The following is a 17,683-nucleotide window of genomic DNA, read 5'->3' on the forward strand; positions in this document are numbered from 1 at the left end:
TTATCCTGAGAAGAAATACAAGGTGACTATCTCAGCACCTTCCCTCAAAAACCTGGAAAAGCAGTATAGGTACCTAAGCAGAGGAGAGGACAAACTCGTGGGGAGTCTTTTCTTACAAGTGAAAACCTCAAGGCCAGAACAAAGCAGCAGCAGACTCAGTGCTATGTGTTGTTCTGCTTTATTAAGGAGAGCAACTAAATTTCAGCATTATGTTTTGCTCCACTTCCTCTCTTGCCACTCCTCTCTCCTCATAATACCTCTAATTTCACACAGGTAAAGATCCCACTTACAGAGCGGTATCTGCCTGGTCATTCCCTTCAACAAATACAAGTTTAGCTAGGTTTAGATACCTCTATACAGCTCATGCAAGATTGTGTTTTTCCTGACTTCAATAACATGAAAGAGCTGCTTGTTTAAAATCTTTCATATAACTAAACACTGGTTTAGACACAGAAAATAGCCAATACCTTGAATTTTCAAGAAAGCTAACTGACACAGCTAAACAGCCAAGCCATGTCATATTGCTGTACTCGACCATTAATTAGTCTAATGAACACTGAACCCCCTCCCCCCCGATAGGATGAAGCTGTGACTCAGAGCAGCAGATGTGATTCTGATCTGAAATCTCTGGGGAGCATCTGTGACAGGGAGTGTAGCAGTCCGTCTGAAGAGCAGTGCCACAGAAGAAGACATTTCTGCCATGGAGGAAGAAATTAGTCCTTCAGTGGCAGTTAATTTGTTCCAGACAGAGAATTCTGCCGTTGAGGAAAGGAAAATGTCTTTTACGAAACTTGAATAAACCCCCAAACAAGTATGTTATTTCAACTCTGAACAGAACGTCTAGTTTAGAAAGATATCAAAACCAACAATTGCTTATAACCTCTTTATATTCAGAGACAATTATAGAATCATAAAATCATAAAATGGTTAGGGTTGGAAAGGACCTTAAGATCATCTAGTTCCAACCCCCTACCATGGAGAGGGACACCTTCCACTAGACTATGATGCCCAAGGCTCTGTCCAACCTGGCCTTGAACATTGCCAGGAATGGAGCATTTACCACTTTGTTGGGCAACCCATTCCAGTGCCTCACCACCCTCACAGCAAAGAACTTCTTCCTTATATCTAGCCTGAACTTTCCCTGTTTCAGTTTTAACCCATTACCCCTTGTCCTATCACTACAGTCCCTCTGTAGTGCCCTCTCTGGCATCTTTGTAAAATAATGAGCTAATGCACAGAACCTGAGACATGCTTACATCGATAAAAATGTTGAAATGCATGTAGCAAATTAACTTCAGTGCTTCTGTACCTGATGGTTTATTGTGCAGCAAGCATGGAATCACTGCAAGACTGTGTAGTTAGGAAAAGCCAAAAGCTGACTTGCTGAAAAGATGAGCCACACATCAGCTTTGATACTGCAAGACGAGTAACCTTGGAGCTGCCCAGGCCAGTGACAGTCATGCAGTTCTAGCCACCCTGCATAACCCCACATATACAACTCTAAACGCTACAAGACTCAGGGAGATCCAAGACCTTTACGGGACCTAAATTACAACTTGTTCCTACCTAACAGCCCAAATGAGTTTCCTGACCAAGTCAGGGATGCTCAAAAGTATGAAATTGTAACACTGTGAATACTATTGTAATGTGCACACTACAAACACACCACAGGAAGCTAAAATATGTCACTCAAGGTCACTTAATTGCCAGCATGATTCAGAAAACATTCTTAAAGCTCTTTGCAAGCATACACACCAGTGTGTTTGTAAGTCCTTGTAAGAAGGACTGGGCGCAAGATAACATGTTCTTTGCAGGAATTGTATTTCTACCATCATATATGTATATACTTCTATTTTACAAGAAATCCTGTTTCTGTTCAGAGTTCTGGCAGTGCCTGAGTACATTTGTCACAATGTGACAAGGATCATCAATATATATACTTGTTTTTTGCTGTATGACACAAGCCTTTAAAATAGGACACTATTCACTGGAAAAGATAATGAACTAAGTCTTGCTAATTTTACTTATTAAAAACTCTAATAAAGCATATCAGATAGGAAAGACTACTGTAACGTATTGATAATTTTCAAACTATGAATGTTTTAACACAATGAATATTTCTCTATTATTATATTAAACAGAAAAGAAAGGAAAATTACTTGGAACGAGTATGTTTCCCTTAAGAGCTGCCCTATTTCATTACTAAGTCATTCTCTATTCCCATATGCACCAGAAAAAACCCATTAGCCTGCATCCTGTCTTTAATTTCCACCATAAACAAATGACATTATAGGCATAAATCACAACCCAAAACAAAACTTAAACTTTGTTCTCAAATATTAAGGCAGTTGCTGGAAAATACAAAATTCCTGGAACGTGAACTGAAAAAGTGCCATCACTAACAAGTGTAAGTTACACTTCTAATTCTTGTAAGATCCCTTTTCTTCTGCTCCTGTGTACAAACTGGATGGAGCTGCTGACTCAGCATAGTGCTAAGATTTCTTTTAGTAATTTGCATCTCACTGTGATATTAAACTATGATTACACGCAGTTTCAGTTCCTTGTTCCCAACACTCTCTTAATGGCTCAGGCATGGGATAGGAGGAGGTTTTAGAAGGTTACATTCTAAACTTTGTTAAAAAATAGCCAAATGAGTCCAAGTTTTACTGAGATCTTACTTCGTTCCACCATGCATTTCAGTACCTTTTCCAGTACTTCTCCCTACTTCCCTCTCTCCCCAACATACAAGGGCAACAAGTATTTCTTTAGTGCACAGAAGGCTTTAGTTTTATCAACTTATAACTGTTTTCAAGAACCAATTTCCTTACTTTGGTCCTAAATCTGTGAGTTAAAGACCTGAAGTTGAAACCATTCAGTTCCCACCTTACGAAGTTTAACTGCTCTTTTTCTAGTCTCCCTCAGTCTACAAACATATCATAGAAATAATATAACTAAGTAGGAACAGCGAGTAGAGTCGGTTAAGAAAGCCCAATATGTCTTAAGTGATTATTCTTCTAGTGCTTTTGTTTTCCTCCTGTCTTCTAACAGAGTCCTCCCTCTTTCTCCTTAAAAAAAAACCCTCTTCCACACATAATTTTGATCAAAACCCTTAAGTTTAGGTGAGAAAGGGGCCTTCAGCAAGCAGAAGTTTGAATCAGCAGTCCCTTTTGGAATGCAGGAAATAATCAGCTACCTCTGTAAAACACATGAAAGTCTGCTGATGTTAATGTACTCTCAAATTTCTGTTTCCAGGATATCTGTAAAATGTTCTCTGGGTGACTGCAACATTGCAAGTGAGCATTAAAAGGAAATAAAATATCACAGAAGAATTTTGCTCCCTCAAGAAGAAGTTCCAGAATCACTCTCTGAATTATTATTTGCTCCCTTAAACTCACTACCACCCTGGGAAAAACACCCCAACCACTTTAAGGAGTCACAGGTGAATCCCTCCTCACCTGCAGGGGCTCAGACTCAACTCGCACCCCTCCAGGTCTGACACCACTAGGTCTTGGAAGACACTCCAGGAAAGAGCCAGCTCCTCCAAAGATGAGAAGCCAAGCACTGTTCAGTTTCCCTGTCCTGACATCCTGCTCCCTCCCCGGGCTCCCCCTGTTATCACTCACTCTCCTTGCTGGCCTTACATATGCATTCTTTCTCACTGTGCTGATGAATTAAGAGTCTTTTTGGTGATTTCTTATTTTCTTTCAATATGGTGTCTGCACTCCATACCACACTTTCCATATGATTTGACTGTAGTGATCTCTTTGTTTTGTAGACTGCTGACAGTGACAAAGCCTTCATTAGCTTTCAGATGCCATGTTCTACTTATGATCCATTCCTGAGCTATTTTCATTAATATTTTTATTGCACAAGCTTTTTTTTTTTTTGTGTCTCAGCCTCTGTGGCATTTTGACTAGCCTGCGGCAGCTTAATTCTTATTGACAGACTCCAGAGAATCCAATCCACAGAACTGGTTCCTATGCCCTTAAAGTAAAGGTGACTAAACAGATCTAAAGGGCATCATATCTCTTACTCTGTGTTTGAATGTGATCAGTAATATATTTCACTGAGGTTGCTCATGTTGCTGTATCAGGCAGCATCTAACCAGGTGACCTTTTATACTTTAATTTTGTGTCTTTAAAGGTTGGTTATGTTGTGTGCTTTAAATTATTTCATGCTTTCATATTCCTTGTTTTTCATCTAAGAGACTTTCTTATTGCTACGAATACAGTCCACTATTTGAACAATATGTGCCCTCTAGGTTTTCACAAGTGAGCAAACCTACAACACAAACAATATCCTCTCCACTTATTTCTCTACTGTACTTAAGGAAGAAAAACCCCACCAAACCTTAAATTGGTCATTGATTAGTATCTGATTTCCTGATAGATCTCAAAATCAAAAAATGGCCTTTGCTAGTGATAACTAAAATGTACATATCAACAAAATGATGCATATTAAACATTAACAACTGCATAAGAATGGGAATTTTACAAGATAATTACAGGTAATAACACAAGGAAAACTGTTGAGACCAAACTGCTCCAGGAGCTTTCTTGAGAAGCAATACATTAAAACAAACAAACCAACCAATATTGTAATTTTGGGATCTTCCTGCAGCAATCATTCATGAATGATTTAAAAATAACATCACTGCTCTGAATTTGTTTTATTACTTGGCTTTACATATGAGCAGCATGAATGAGATGCATTTAACTTACTTAACAGTTATACTGTGTATATACTAGATACAAAGCAAAGACATTTTATTTCACGTTATTGCTTTACCATAATTGCTAATACCCCAAACCATATGTTTCAGCAAAGACTTTTCTCGCACCCACACAGTTCATAGATTTCATCCTGTATGCCCCTGAAGTTAATACTGGATTTCTGACATGAGAGTTATTACCAAGGCAACAAACAGAAATCAAACAGTATTACAATTTCACTACAGGCAAAAGAGAGAGCAAAAACCAAAGGCAAAAAAAAAAAAAAAAAGAAAAAGAAAAAAGGGGAAAAATACTATTAAAGACAAAAATTCTTCATTAACATAGACAGAAATGGTAGAAAATACTGATCTGAATGCATTTTTTTTCTTTAAATAAATTACTTTGGATTTAGGTTTTCCCCAAAGTGAGAGTGTTTCTCTAAATATGCTTTTACAACCCGAAGAACTACAGGAGCAGATTTTATGATTTACCCTGTAAAAAATCACATTAAGGCAATACAAAACAAAGTACTATCAGCAGGCCAGTTGGCTGTTTTTCAGTGTTTTAATACAAATGTCACAACATTCTGGCGGGGTTATCACTGAAGATACATGAATTTGGATGAAAACCTTAGGGTAAAAATTGTGCACTCGTGCACGTAGTCCCTGCGGATCAGATTTCATTAAAAATAAAAGATGTTTCAAATGAGAAGACAGATAGAAGGATTTCCTTTCAAATAACCTGGTATGTTAACTGCTGGACAGGTCTTTTAACACATCTTTTGAATACGTTATATAAATAAACATTAATATTTCCAAATTAAGATATCACAAAAGCCTTTGTATTGGCAACATTTAACACAAACCTTAAAAGCAGTTTACTTCTGTGAGAACATGACACTGAAAAATGGTGATTTATTAAAGACATCTGACTTTGGGTTTTGTTGGCGTTTCTACTTTTTTCAGTGAGACATCAGTTACTGCTCAGAAGAATCCTTTTTAATGCATCAGCAGCATTTAAAAATAATTAAGCAGTTCGCCAGGCAGACCCCCTAGTAGATGGGTTCAGACTGCGATTAGTGATTTTCTGGTGTTGTATCCTGGGGTTTACTATTATACATGCTATTCTACCCCTCGGTATTTTTCCTTCGAGCCAATAACCCAAGACAGAACTCAAAAAAGACAAGAAAAAAGAAAAATATTTCACATGGCTGTTCAGGTCATCAAATTAAAGGTCCAGGTTTGGGGAAGAAAGAAAAAGACACCACAAACACGCCCCCCCTCCCCAATCAAACAGGCTTTCAGCACCAGAGAAATAAGGACAAGACTAACATTTAAACACTTATGAAATGGAAATGTTAAGTGCCTGTTACAGTACCCCACATCAGCACCTTGGACATGCTTCCTCTGAGATTTAAGAAGGTTTTTTGTTGTCTAATTTTAAACCTGAAGAAAATTATAATGAAAATAAACATCTACTTCAAGATCAATTGATGGTTTTGGCAGTCTAGGGGTTTTTAAGTCTGTCTAGGTTTTAGGGGGTTGTTCTGCTTTGCTGTTTTTTTGTGTTTTGTTTTGTTTTACAATAAATGGATAGAGTATAAGAATTATTCAAAGAGAGGTGGGATGTAAAAGTTTAAATTAAACGAAATCAGCCTTTATTTTTAAACTTATATTCATCTCCTATTGTATGTCTACTAATTTCAACACCAGAACCACCTAAATATGTTATTTCTAATACATTCTCTATTGTTGTAACAGTTTAAGCAAATTAGAGATGATGTTTCCTATTTCCCTTGAGACACTCAATCTAATATCTCTAAGCATAAGCACCAAACTGTGTTCTGATAATTGCTCTACATTTTATTTAATTTCATCCCATTACTCCCCTTATATAATACCTTGAAGTACTTCCCTGACCTTCTGGTACTCAAACCTTCAAAACTTTAATATCAGAATTACCTATTCTTTGATGCTATACTTAGGACAAGGATGTACCTGTAAAAGCCATCTTCCAAAAGCTCTGGGTATTTAAGACTGACAAAGCATGCAGCTTCTTAAATAAGATGAACATTTTACAGCTTTAATCTAGTTAACAACACCATCCTGATTCATTGGTTTGTTTTGCACCTTTTCGTTTTTTTTCCTTGAAGTGGCTTAGAGCTGTGATTTTCCTTTTCTATTTCAAAAGGAATGAGAACACAAAATGGGCAGAGAACTGGCATCAGCAGTGAGAAAGCTTCAGCCTGAGAGGGAACCTTGAAGTCTGGGGTATGACACTGTCCAAATAACCCAAGCCCCAGGTTTTTGTTTGTTTAACAGTAAATTACAAATCTATGCTTTTAAACTGACTGGGATTAATTTCTGGCCATCACACAACAGGAGAAGAAAGATTCACTTTCTTTTTAATCTTACTTTTTAAGTGGGAACAGCAGAGTGTGGTTTTAGTGCTAGCAACACTGATACACAGGTGATTTGGCTTTAATGCAGATATACTCTCTTATTTGTATCCTAAACACCCTCTTCGCAATTATTGCAACTGATAAATTAACAGCCTGTGGAGCTAAACCACCAAACCTTTAAGCTGGTTTTGTACGTCATCTCCATCAAGCACACATAAGAGTAGCTATGACAAAAGGCTTACTCTTTAAACAACAGTTCTAAAACATCAGAGTTGTTTAAAACACAGCAGTTGATACATAAACTTTAACAATGATGTCACAGCCTTAAAAATGCTCAAGTTACTGACCTGCCTTGTGCTAGTACATGCTACATGCATCTAGATCACTCAGGCTGCAGCTTGCTGGCTAAGTGCAAAAGTAAAATGAAGGCTAAGGTTTAACTGCTCCTCATAGTTCTTGCACGGGTTTAGAGCTATTTCAGATGTCCAGCAGCATGACCTGCTAGTTTCTCTCCCCAACCTCCCCATGACTCTAAATACCAATACCCACTACCACCCACCACCCTCTTGTTGGAAGGGTGAGGATTCGTGCAGGCCATGTTAATTCACCCCTGAAGCAGTCCGCAGCCTGTTCCCTCCCTGTAGAACAAAGGGTTCTTATTTTTTTTTCCTCAGACCTGCTGCAGTTTTCCTTAGGCCAGTGTTTTGTTTGCTTGTTTGGTTTTAGTTCTTGGACATAGCTATTGGCAGCCTGCCGTCACACATTTATATTTCAGCTAGTTCCTAGCAGATTAACTGAGGCAAACTCCCATTACCAGGTAATATTCCCTTCCCACATTGGTATTTTGTGCTGATCAAGAAGAAACATAATCAGAAAAGGGTTTGGAGAAACTATGGTCAGACTTATCCTTGACCGGCACTGAGGGAGAGATGAAGGCAAACAGAAAGCAAGAGTGGGAAGGATTGACTCTCTTAATGTGGCCATTTCCCAGCTGTTGTAAATACTGCCTGTGGCTCCTGTAGACAGCATTTGATCAAAAAGTGTTTAATATTTCTGTTACCTACTCCATCAGCACCTTAACTGCTGGATTGCAGACTGTTTCTGTTCAACCTGAGGCCCTGTACTTAAAGCGACATTTAAATCTCCAAATCAGTTTGTCCTTGGTCACAGTTCCAAAGACACCACTCTTCTCTTTAGGCTCTGTGATACATTTCCAAACTTAAGCAGACAGATTTCCACAACGAAACTAACTGTTCAGTTCAGATCTGTCAATTTAATGGGGGGGGAGGGGGGAATCTATGCTCCAGGGCTTGGAAAACTTACCATACAGGCTGGTTTCTATGCAAGAAACTAGTGTCCAATAAGAACAAGTTAGTGACTACCAGCTGTTTGGAGCTTTTTAAGAAATATTGTCTTTTTAATACATTATTTTAAAGGAAACGGACTCAGCTGTGGTAACAGTACTCTACCTATGGAAAAATGGTTGCTGAATATGCCAACCTTTCAAGATAACAGTTTCATTGTACTTCAATGAAACTACGTTTAAATTATTTCAAGTACTATGAAACTGATAAAGGCAGCTTCCATAATCATTTAGAATGTTTTACACTGAGTAATATGAAATTACTTTTATTTATTAGCTACAATTTGTTCCTCTCAAGAGCTGTTATAAGTTAATCACATCATTTCTGTATAGCAGATACAACAGAGACATCTGGTATAAGAGGAGACTCACTTTTCCTAGTGATTGACTAGACTTCTCAAAAAAGAAAGTTACTGGAAATATTTGTTAAACCTAATGAAATATTTAATGGACTATTATCTGAAAAGCAAGTGGACAGGAACATAAGGTTTCTTTTTGTTTTATTAAACATCTTCTGAAGCCTAAGGGGAAAATGCAAACTTTAAGACAAAGCTATAAACAAGACAGTTTACTCACAAAAAAAATATCAAAGGATGAAAACTTAAGCAAGAAGCAGCCGCATTAGAGGCATCAGAGAAAATTAGACCTGTCAATTACTGAGACTCCTCAATTATCTTGACAATGTTATGAAGTTCATATCTGAAAAGACATTAATGTAATTGTCTCTCCTTCAGTCAGACAGAAAGCACACTTGTGTCTGAGTATTCAAGAACAAATGAGGTGAGAAGTTACTGGCCATGGAAAAATAAAGGCTACATGACCGTCTGCTTGGTAATTACTGTGGCCCAATTTAAATCTAAGTGGAAATGACAATAAAAGATATACTGTTCTTCAGTAACTGCTGCGGCTCTTGGATGACCTTTTAGCACTGTGTAAGTTTTGGGTCTTGCTTTGTCCTGTTTGCTGTTTCATTGGGGTTTTTTGTGTGGGGTTGTTGTTTTTTGTTTGTTTGTTTTAAAATCAATTCTGGAATACAAAGCGCAAGAAGAATGTGACCCACCATTACTTTTTGCCAGCAGAACTTCTGTTTACGGATCTCAACAACTATTTTCCAATATCCAAATCAACAGCCAATGCTATAGCAAAGTCTCAATTCAATGACTAACTTACTCATTCTAAACCTGTCATAATTTGTAAATAGATTAATAATAAATCTCTCTATGGCTGCTGATGCTGACAGAGTAGAGAAGGTTGCTACTGCGTGTGCTGTAATTCACAAAACAAGTTATTTATGTAAAGATATTCAACAAAAAAAAGTTGAAAGGTTTATCTGCAGTCACTGTCCTATGCTACCTATTCAGTATCTCGTTTTAGGAAAGTTTAAAAATTGGAACTTAAAGATAAGTGTCTCCATTTGGACTTTCACCGTCCCTCTGAGGTCAAGTCACACAACCCTGTAAAGCGGAAGTATCGAGTGCTGCTGCAAGCCTTGCTCCCCTGTTCGGCTCTAAGGCTGCAGAGGTACATGCTGCCTCATGCTTGCTTCAGCAAACAGAAGCAAAGGTTTACAGCTCCTCATGGGTTCCAGCTCTGCAACTGCTGCACAATAGACCCAGTGATTAAACCTGTTGGGAAATGCGCTTTGCTCCCATTAAACTCCTCTCTAGCCTCTACTAAATTCCAGAAGTATACTGGCTTCTTTCCAGTCCCATTCCTGTTCTCTTTCATTCTCTCATTTACATTCAGTACAATATCCAATCACTTTTCATGTTAATTGTTTTAATATTCTTATCTTCAAACCTTCAATTTCCACTTGTTACATAATCTCCTTTTGTCCCCTTTTGTCTTTTCCTTCTTTATTTTATCCAGCTTTTTCCCCCCATCTTATTACTCTGAGCTTTTTTTCTTTTCCATCCAGTATTTTCTTCCAGTCACTTTTTCTTGACAGCTGAAAAAAAATGCTTCTTCTTATCATCTTTTTGTTGTTGTTCTTTTGTTTGCTTGCACAGATTAAAAAAGAAAGACTGCTAGAGCTCAAAAGCATCTGTGAAACAAATCCAAACACCAATACATTTTACATGTGGATTCACTCAACTTTTAGGAGATGCAAGGATATCTTAACAATAAATAAACATTTTATTAACTAGGAATAACAGATCACATATACCAGCAAACAGCTTAACAAAAATGCTGAAGGCCATGACCTCTTCCTGTTGACACATTATACCACTTTTCTGCTGCAGAAAGCTCTCCTAACACAGTGTGAAAAAATAATGGCAAATTACAAAACTAGCATCACATCAAGTCAGTATTTCAACTGCAGAACAAAATATTTTGTTTGGCTTTCACCAAGTCCCCTGAAGTTTCATAAGAATGAGAATAAGCAAGATGATACAGCTCTCCCCTCAATCTTATCTCAGATTATAGTCTTGAGGGCACAGGCAGCCTGTGTGAACATCCATCAGCTCACTCAAAACTAGCAAGCCCCCAAAACAGCAGCAGGAACTACAGCACAGGCCGCGTTACCTACGAGCAGTTCTGACAAGACAATACTGAACTCCCTCCAATTATGGCTAAATTACTGCTTACTATTCAAGATAATTGAGGATTTTTCCCAAAAGCTTTCTTCCCCATGTTTGTCTGGGGTTTTTGACTGCAACGAAGCTTCAGAGTACCAGAAATGATTCCAGAAGTCTTTGTCCTGCAGGAACTTTAGCATACAGCAAATACTTCTTCTATGTACTCTATTCAGGTTTTTCACCAATTTGAAAAAGTCAAATCCTTCAAGCCTCCTCTTCTTCCCACCCCTAAAAAGATTTTCTTCTTAAAAAAAATAATAATAAAAAAAATATTATTCTTTTAAAGAAGAAACTGATGGGGAAAATCAGCTTCAAGATTTGACTTAAAATTGCTCCTCCCTCAAGTTGTAACTATGGGCCACTGTGGGCTTAAAAATATCTGCACACCATTTCAATACAATCCTGGGATGTGTCACTATTAAAAAGCTAACTTGTAGTAACTGCTCTCCTGGAATATCATTTCCTTCACAGGGTCTTTTTCAGCTTCCTGTGAGCCAAATTTGCGACTCCAGGCTGGAAACACTGAGCTTCACGTTTCAAGATGAGAAAACACCGTAATGATAAGAAATGAAAAAGTTAGCCATTTCAGATCTGCTCATACCAGTGTGAGACACTCACATCTAAAAACATATGACTTCATCTTTTACAGGTCAGGTAAGCTGGCAAAAGCCATGACAAAAGGGAAATGTTTTTTTCCTGCTTCAGGCTCTCTATCGAACAGCAGTGGCACCCTTGTTTTTAGGAACAAAAATGAATCAAAGCAATAGGTCACTGAGCTTTATTCTTTTACTGACTAAATTTATCATGTTAGAATTTGTTCCTGTGAGAGTCACTCTCCTTAGCCTATTTTTAAATTTTGCTTCTCTTTTAGATCCACCTCCTCAATGCAGAGGTTGCTCCACATGACGCTCTCACTAGCTCAGTAACATCCTCTACGTGATGAGAACTTCTGGATGTTATATACATACATGGCTGATTCAAACACAATATAAAACTGTGCAAAAACTAGATCAGTCTACCACACAGTGAGATGGACAGATGACAGTCTTCAACAACTCTTACAAAAGTTCTTTTAGTTTTCCTCTCCCCATCCTCAAGAGGAATCCAACTACAGATGGACTTTGTTGCTCTCATGGGCTTCAATGTTGATACGCAATTTTCAATCAGAAAACACAGAACAGACTCCTTAATCATGAGAGCTCTAGATTTTTGTTGTTGGCTCCATGTGTTTCTTGTAGATATTTTAATGCTTTTTAGGATCTCTTCTACTACTGGGTATGCTCAGCCATTATTTTTAGACCCCTGCAAAATTCCTCTACATAATTTCCTACATGTAACACTCACACTTTTTGATTCAAACACTTGTTTTCTTAAATAGAAGAGTTACTTAATAAAGCATATGCAAATTGGGGAAGTACTAAATAATTTGCATTTTACTTTCCTGCTTTGTGATTTCATTAGTCTGTTTTTTAAAAAAACAGCTTTTCAGACACACAAACTCACTCCTGTGGCCTCACTTTCTTACAGTGAAATACAATATTTAACGAATACTTTCATAGCAGAAATAGTGAAAAACCTCAAGACAGAAAATTAGAACAAGTCAGGGTCCATCATGGATGGTGCCATGTTAGCTGGTCACAGTGTAGAAGTGACCCATGGAAATACATAAGGAGAAAGGGAACCAGAAGCTAAATTCTCTGCTAAGGAAAGCCAGGCAACAGCAAATCAAGCTCATCAGCCTCTTCTACAGCCTAGAAAGGGGTATACCAAGAAAAGAGGATTCACAGCAGCACCAAAGAGACAGTGAACACCAACCATCAAACATTTTTTGTGACTGTTTTTGGCAAATAAGCTTGCAAAACCACTGAAGGAAAGCCAACAAAATCCTACAACCTCCAACCACAACCAATGCCTGTTTACCTGCTGCAACAGAGCAGCAATCCCAGAATGTCATAAGTTAACATTACAAAGAGGAAAATAGTGCTTAGAGAGTTAATGCAATCTGACAGTTCCTTAAGGTACCATTCAATTACTGCATCAAAAAGCAATCACCAACTTCTAAGTAAGCAAACCATCAACGGACAGCTGCTTACTTACATTTGAAAAAAGTCCTTTCATAGGAGACTGCTTGACTTGCATACCTGATAACTAAAAATTTAGTTATACTGCATTATTAAGAAATACTGAATATTACAAATGGTTTACAAGCCAGTCCTTTAACAACAGTGCCTTCCTGTGTTTATTATAGGCATTTTCTTATTTTAAAGCTAAGATTCAACTGGTTTATAGTTGTAATTCTGTCCTCCTACACATCCACAAGCAAATTAGGTCAATCCCAAACTATTTGTAAAACCTCCTACATAGAAAGGAGTTTGAGATTTTAAAACATATGAAGTTTAAAACAAACAGTCAACCTACCAGTGTCTTAAACCTTGTGAACTGCCGATTTTTTTGTTCTAGCTTAAGAAGGTATCCTAAAGTAGTATAAACCAAGATGTGAGAATCACTGTCCTTGGCCATAAGTTGCAACCGTATCACATTTAATAACATTTTAATAATGTGTATTATATAAGTTCCCCCGGTTAACTTCTAAACTTCTACATTTGGCATCTGTAGCATCCTGTGGCAATGAGCTCCACTGTGCAATTATGTGCTGTGTGAAAAAATGTTTATTTTAAACCTACTGCTGCGTAAGAGCTAGAAGTCTTTAAAACTGTGTTATAAGAAATGATGAATAGTCATGCTCTGCCCATCTTCTCCATAACATTAGTAGCTTTATAATCCTCTTGTGTTTCTTCTAAGCCCATCTGTTTTCCAAGCTGCAGAGTCCTAACCATCCTGTTCACATATAGGTATCTCTTTCCCCGTATAACTTGGTTTATCCTGGTGTTTGCAGATCAGTTTCCAGATTACTCATGGATATCATCATAGAATTATAATGCAACTTCAAGATCTCTTTATTGAGTAGTAACAATTTAGACTGCCATGCGTGTTAGTTAGCCAGTTCCCTCCTGCAAGCATTATTGTATAACACTGTATGGCTAAGGCACTTGCCATTTTATTAACTTGTTATCTTGCATTATCTTCCTATAACTCTTCATGCTCACAGATTTGGAGGGAATCGTGAATGGTGCATGAATAGAAACTGTTATCTTGCTGTTTAGCCCTTTCACAGACTTATTAAAGCAGCAAAGATCTCCACATAGATCCCTGTAGGAGTCTACTCTCACCTTATGATAACTGTCCTCTATTCTTACCTTTTCTTTTTTTATTTCCTTATCTTAAAAAGTTATTAATCTGAGAGGGCTTCTCTCTTACCTTTGAGACCATCTTGTTTCTTCAAGAAGTTTTGGCAGCAGCTGTCTTCAACTAGGATGGTTAGTTCATATGGGAGATATACTTCTAACGTGACCACAAACTTGCACCCAGCTAGTTACAATCTGTTTGCAACAGTCGTATTTGCTCTTCATATTTCATATTTTCCATGTACACGTTCATTTTTCTTATTTATAAGCATGCATGTTGTCATTTGACTCTATGACAGTTTTAATTAATTTTGATAAGGACAGAAATAAAACTTTCTGGGGTGTAGTTTCAATGCAGATGATGTATTTGAGTTACTCCAGACCTGTTGGGTGTACCTGATGAGTCTACGCAATTTGTTACTAATCATTTTGATCAGCTTGTTCTAAAAGTTCTTCCACTAACACTTGAATTTGAAACAGATCATGAGACATCTTAAGTATGGGCAGGAAGCCTCGTACACCCTATATAATTAACAAAAATGCAAAAAGAGTCTTTGCAAGATTTGGTGCTGAAGATTCATTTTCTGCTAGTGTTATCATGCCTTGATCCTTATTGGGCCTGGAGTTTATTAGGTCTGTTGCTTCTGATGTGCTTGAATAGTTTCTCAAAGCTCTTTATGTGCCTGTCTTCTGGTTTTCACACGACTTAGCAGTTTTGCATCCAAATGTTTGCCACATTTGGTCACAATTTCTACTTTATGAAGTCTCTCTTCACCTGTTACAGACTTTCCTCCTTTGCAGTTTCAATAATTCTGAGTTTGGGGTTTTTTTTCATTCCTTGTGATAGATGGCAGATATTTACTCTATCACTTAATATGGTAGCTCTCAATACCACTAAAGGCTTTATTCTTTCAGGTGTTCCTTTAAACAATTTCCTAACAAGCTTGCTCCCTTAGGTGTAGTTCTCTCTATAAGATGTTACTGCAATATATTTTACACTTGCTCTTAAAACAGTATGGATATCTTCTTCATTATAGTTACTCTTGTAGGAGAGCTCAACAGTAATTTCACCTCAAGACAGCTCTTGTACACTACATATTTGTCAAGAGCTACTCCTCTTGTGAGCTGACAGCTTATCACAAAACCCAATATATTGTTCTTCACTTCTACCTTTACTGAGTCCTCATACACGTAACAACCATGTAATAACAGGAAATGTTTCTTCCCTCAGCATCTTACCTCTTTTAGCACTTCACAATAATGTTCTAGCATGGTCAAGAGTCTAACCCTCACCCTATTTTGATCTATTTGCACATAAATTCAAACCGTAAGTGTACTTTCTTGTCTTGACATACATAGCTTTGACTGTAAACCCTAACATAACGTAAGGTATCTCTAAGAGTACAATTTGCATTCTCATCTCTATGTAAATGTTTGCCCTCACACTAACACCTTCTTGTACCGATTTTCTGAGACACCAAATACATCAATGTCTAGATTTCAAACCAGCATTCCAGCTCTCACACTCATTTTTCACATTTCAGGTTTTCTCCAGAAGCCCATCTACAACTGCTACTGGTCTGTCTTTTTCTAATACTTTATAAAGAGAAGCAAGCAGTAAATACATACATGATGGTGTTAATCCCTGACAGTTGTTGAAACATCTGCAGACCACAACCCACAATTAAGGCTCTTCGAGTTGGAGGGTATGTTAGCATTCTGCAGATCACAGGTCCAGCTTAAAAACAAAACAAAAAACACACAACAAAAAAAAATATGTGATAGTTCTTAAGTGACCGCTCTCAAGACAACGTTCCCAGGTAAAACAGGCTTTGCACCTTAGTTTCAAACACACTTGGATTATTACAATTATTACTGAACAACTTAATCATTTCACTTCTGCTTTTCTGCACGGTACTACAAAGATGATTTTCAGGAAGCCCAGGCAAAAAAAATGGAGCTGTTTTGTACACAGTGTATAACTCTCCTATATCATACTAACAGATTGCACATCTGCTGCAGTTGAAGGTACTCAAAGTTATCACAGAATATCGTTGTTTCCTTTCTTAAAAACTCTCAGAGTTATCGAAAGGTTATTTCAGAAATGCTGTGACCCACTGCTCAGATCTGGATCTTGCAGATACAGTGTTCTCCCTAGTCTCCCAAAGACCCACTTTCCACTAAACAACTGCAAGTGGGGGTACTTTGAAGGTATGGGGTAGATCTTCTCTGCACAGCTGTAAAGCCAGCAGAGAGAGCACAAATGATTTGATTTTTTTCCATACTTTTGGTAGCAATGGTACGAGGCTGTCTTCAGAAAAGCAGAAAACGGTTTTTCAATGAAGAGAAAAGCAAAAATTTCTAGCATAGAAAGTTTTGTTCCCTGTTAATTTTGGGCTTTGTTTGTTTTTTTTAAAGTAATATATCAGGCAAAACTTTAAAATACTTGACTTCATTATTTACTTAAATTTCTTTCTGTCCAAAGTGGTATTTGGGGCAAACACAGTCTGGTGAAAAATTCTATGTTTTATACATCTTGACACACCTACTATACCCACTCAGAACACCAAACACAGATCACAATAGCTACAGGTCAAAATAGTTGAAAAAAAGGAAATGAAGAGGAGATTTTTATATTTTCAAAGTCTTTCCTGAACATACAGAAAATACTAAAAGTATTGATTCAGTATAAAACCTTGTATGGGTCTGTTAGCAAAGAACAATTTACATGCAAAGAGTTTCAACATCAGAAAGCTGATAATCTGTGAACAGACTCAAGAAGGGGGGTTTGATAATACTTTCTTCACTGAAAAACAATTAGACCTACCTAAGTAAAACTTAGTTACATAAAAACCGTTCTGAATTCATATCCCAACTGTATCATCACTGAGCTTTGCATCTTTATTAATAACAGCAAAATGCAGTCTGACAAATTTTCCAGCTGTACATTCAGACAGTACATCCCACCTGTCTTGCCATACAGCCACATCACTACCTTCCAAATGTCTTTGAGAAAATCAGTGACAGATAAATAGAGCCAATCTATATATCTGGCAATATATTCTCAAGCAAGACACATGGCATTGCTGGGTAGACAAGTATATCAAAGGGTTTAGCAGTCAAATTGGCAAAGTGGAAAAACAACAAACTGGCACTCACTGCTGGTTTGGAGCAGTTCCAACCTCAGACACACTCCTGGATTTCTAACAAATGCAACTATGAGCCTTTATTCACAAACAACAGCCCTCTGGTTTCCACACTTGGCATCACACCTGAGCATGGAGGAGTTGGGCTTAAAACTCTTTCACTGGCAATTGATTCTGCAGCATCTGTCATGAACCCAGGCTGCTGAATGCCTATGGGAGAGAGACTGTCTGTTCTTC

The 17,683-nt window shown here is 37.6% G+C and overlaps 1 protein-coding gene across 2 annotated transcripts in view; it reads right to left on the reverse strand.

Annotated features, from left to right (window-relative positions):
- Positions 1–17,683, reverse strand: part of SLC2A13 (solute carrier family 2 member 13) — a 156,004-nt gene that overhangs the window by 67,147 nt on the left and 71,174 nt on the right. For both annotated transcript variants that reach the window (XM_061366238.1, XM_061366237.1), the window contains exon 4: positions 15,930–16,038. In XM_061366238.1, the coding sequence (XP_061222222.1) occupies positions 15,930–16,038 (109 nt within the window). The remainder of the gene's footprint in view (positions 1–15,929; positions 16,039–17,683) is intronic.

This window comes from Neopsephotus bourkii, unplaced genomic scaffold, assembly GCF_033783945.1.
Source record: "Neopsephotus bourkii isolate Nb327-2 ecotype Australia unplaced genomic scaffold, CSIRO-AGI_Nbou_v1 NB_1328, whole genome shotgun sequence".
Classification (NCBI taxonomy): Eukaryota; Metazoa; Chordata; class Aves; order Psittaciformes; family Psittacidae; genus Neopsephotus; species Neopsephotus bourkii.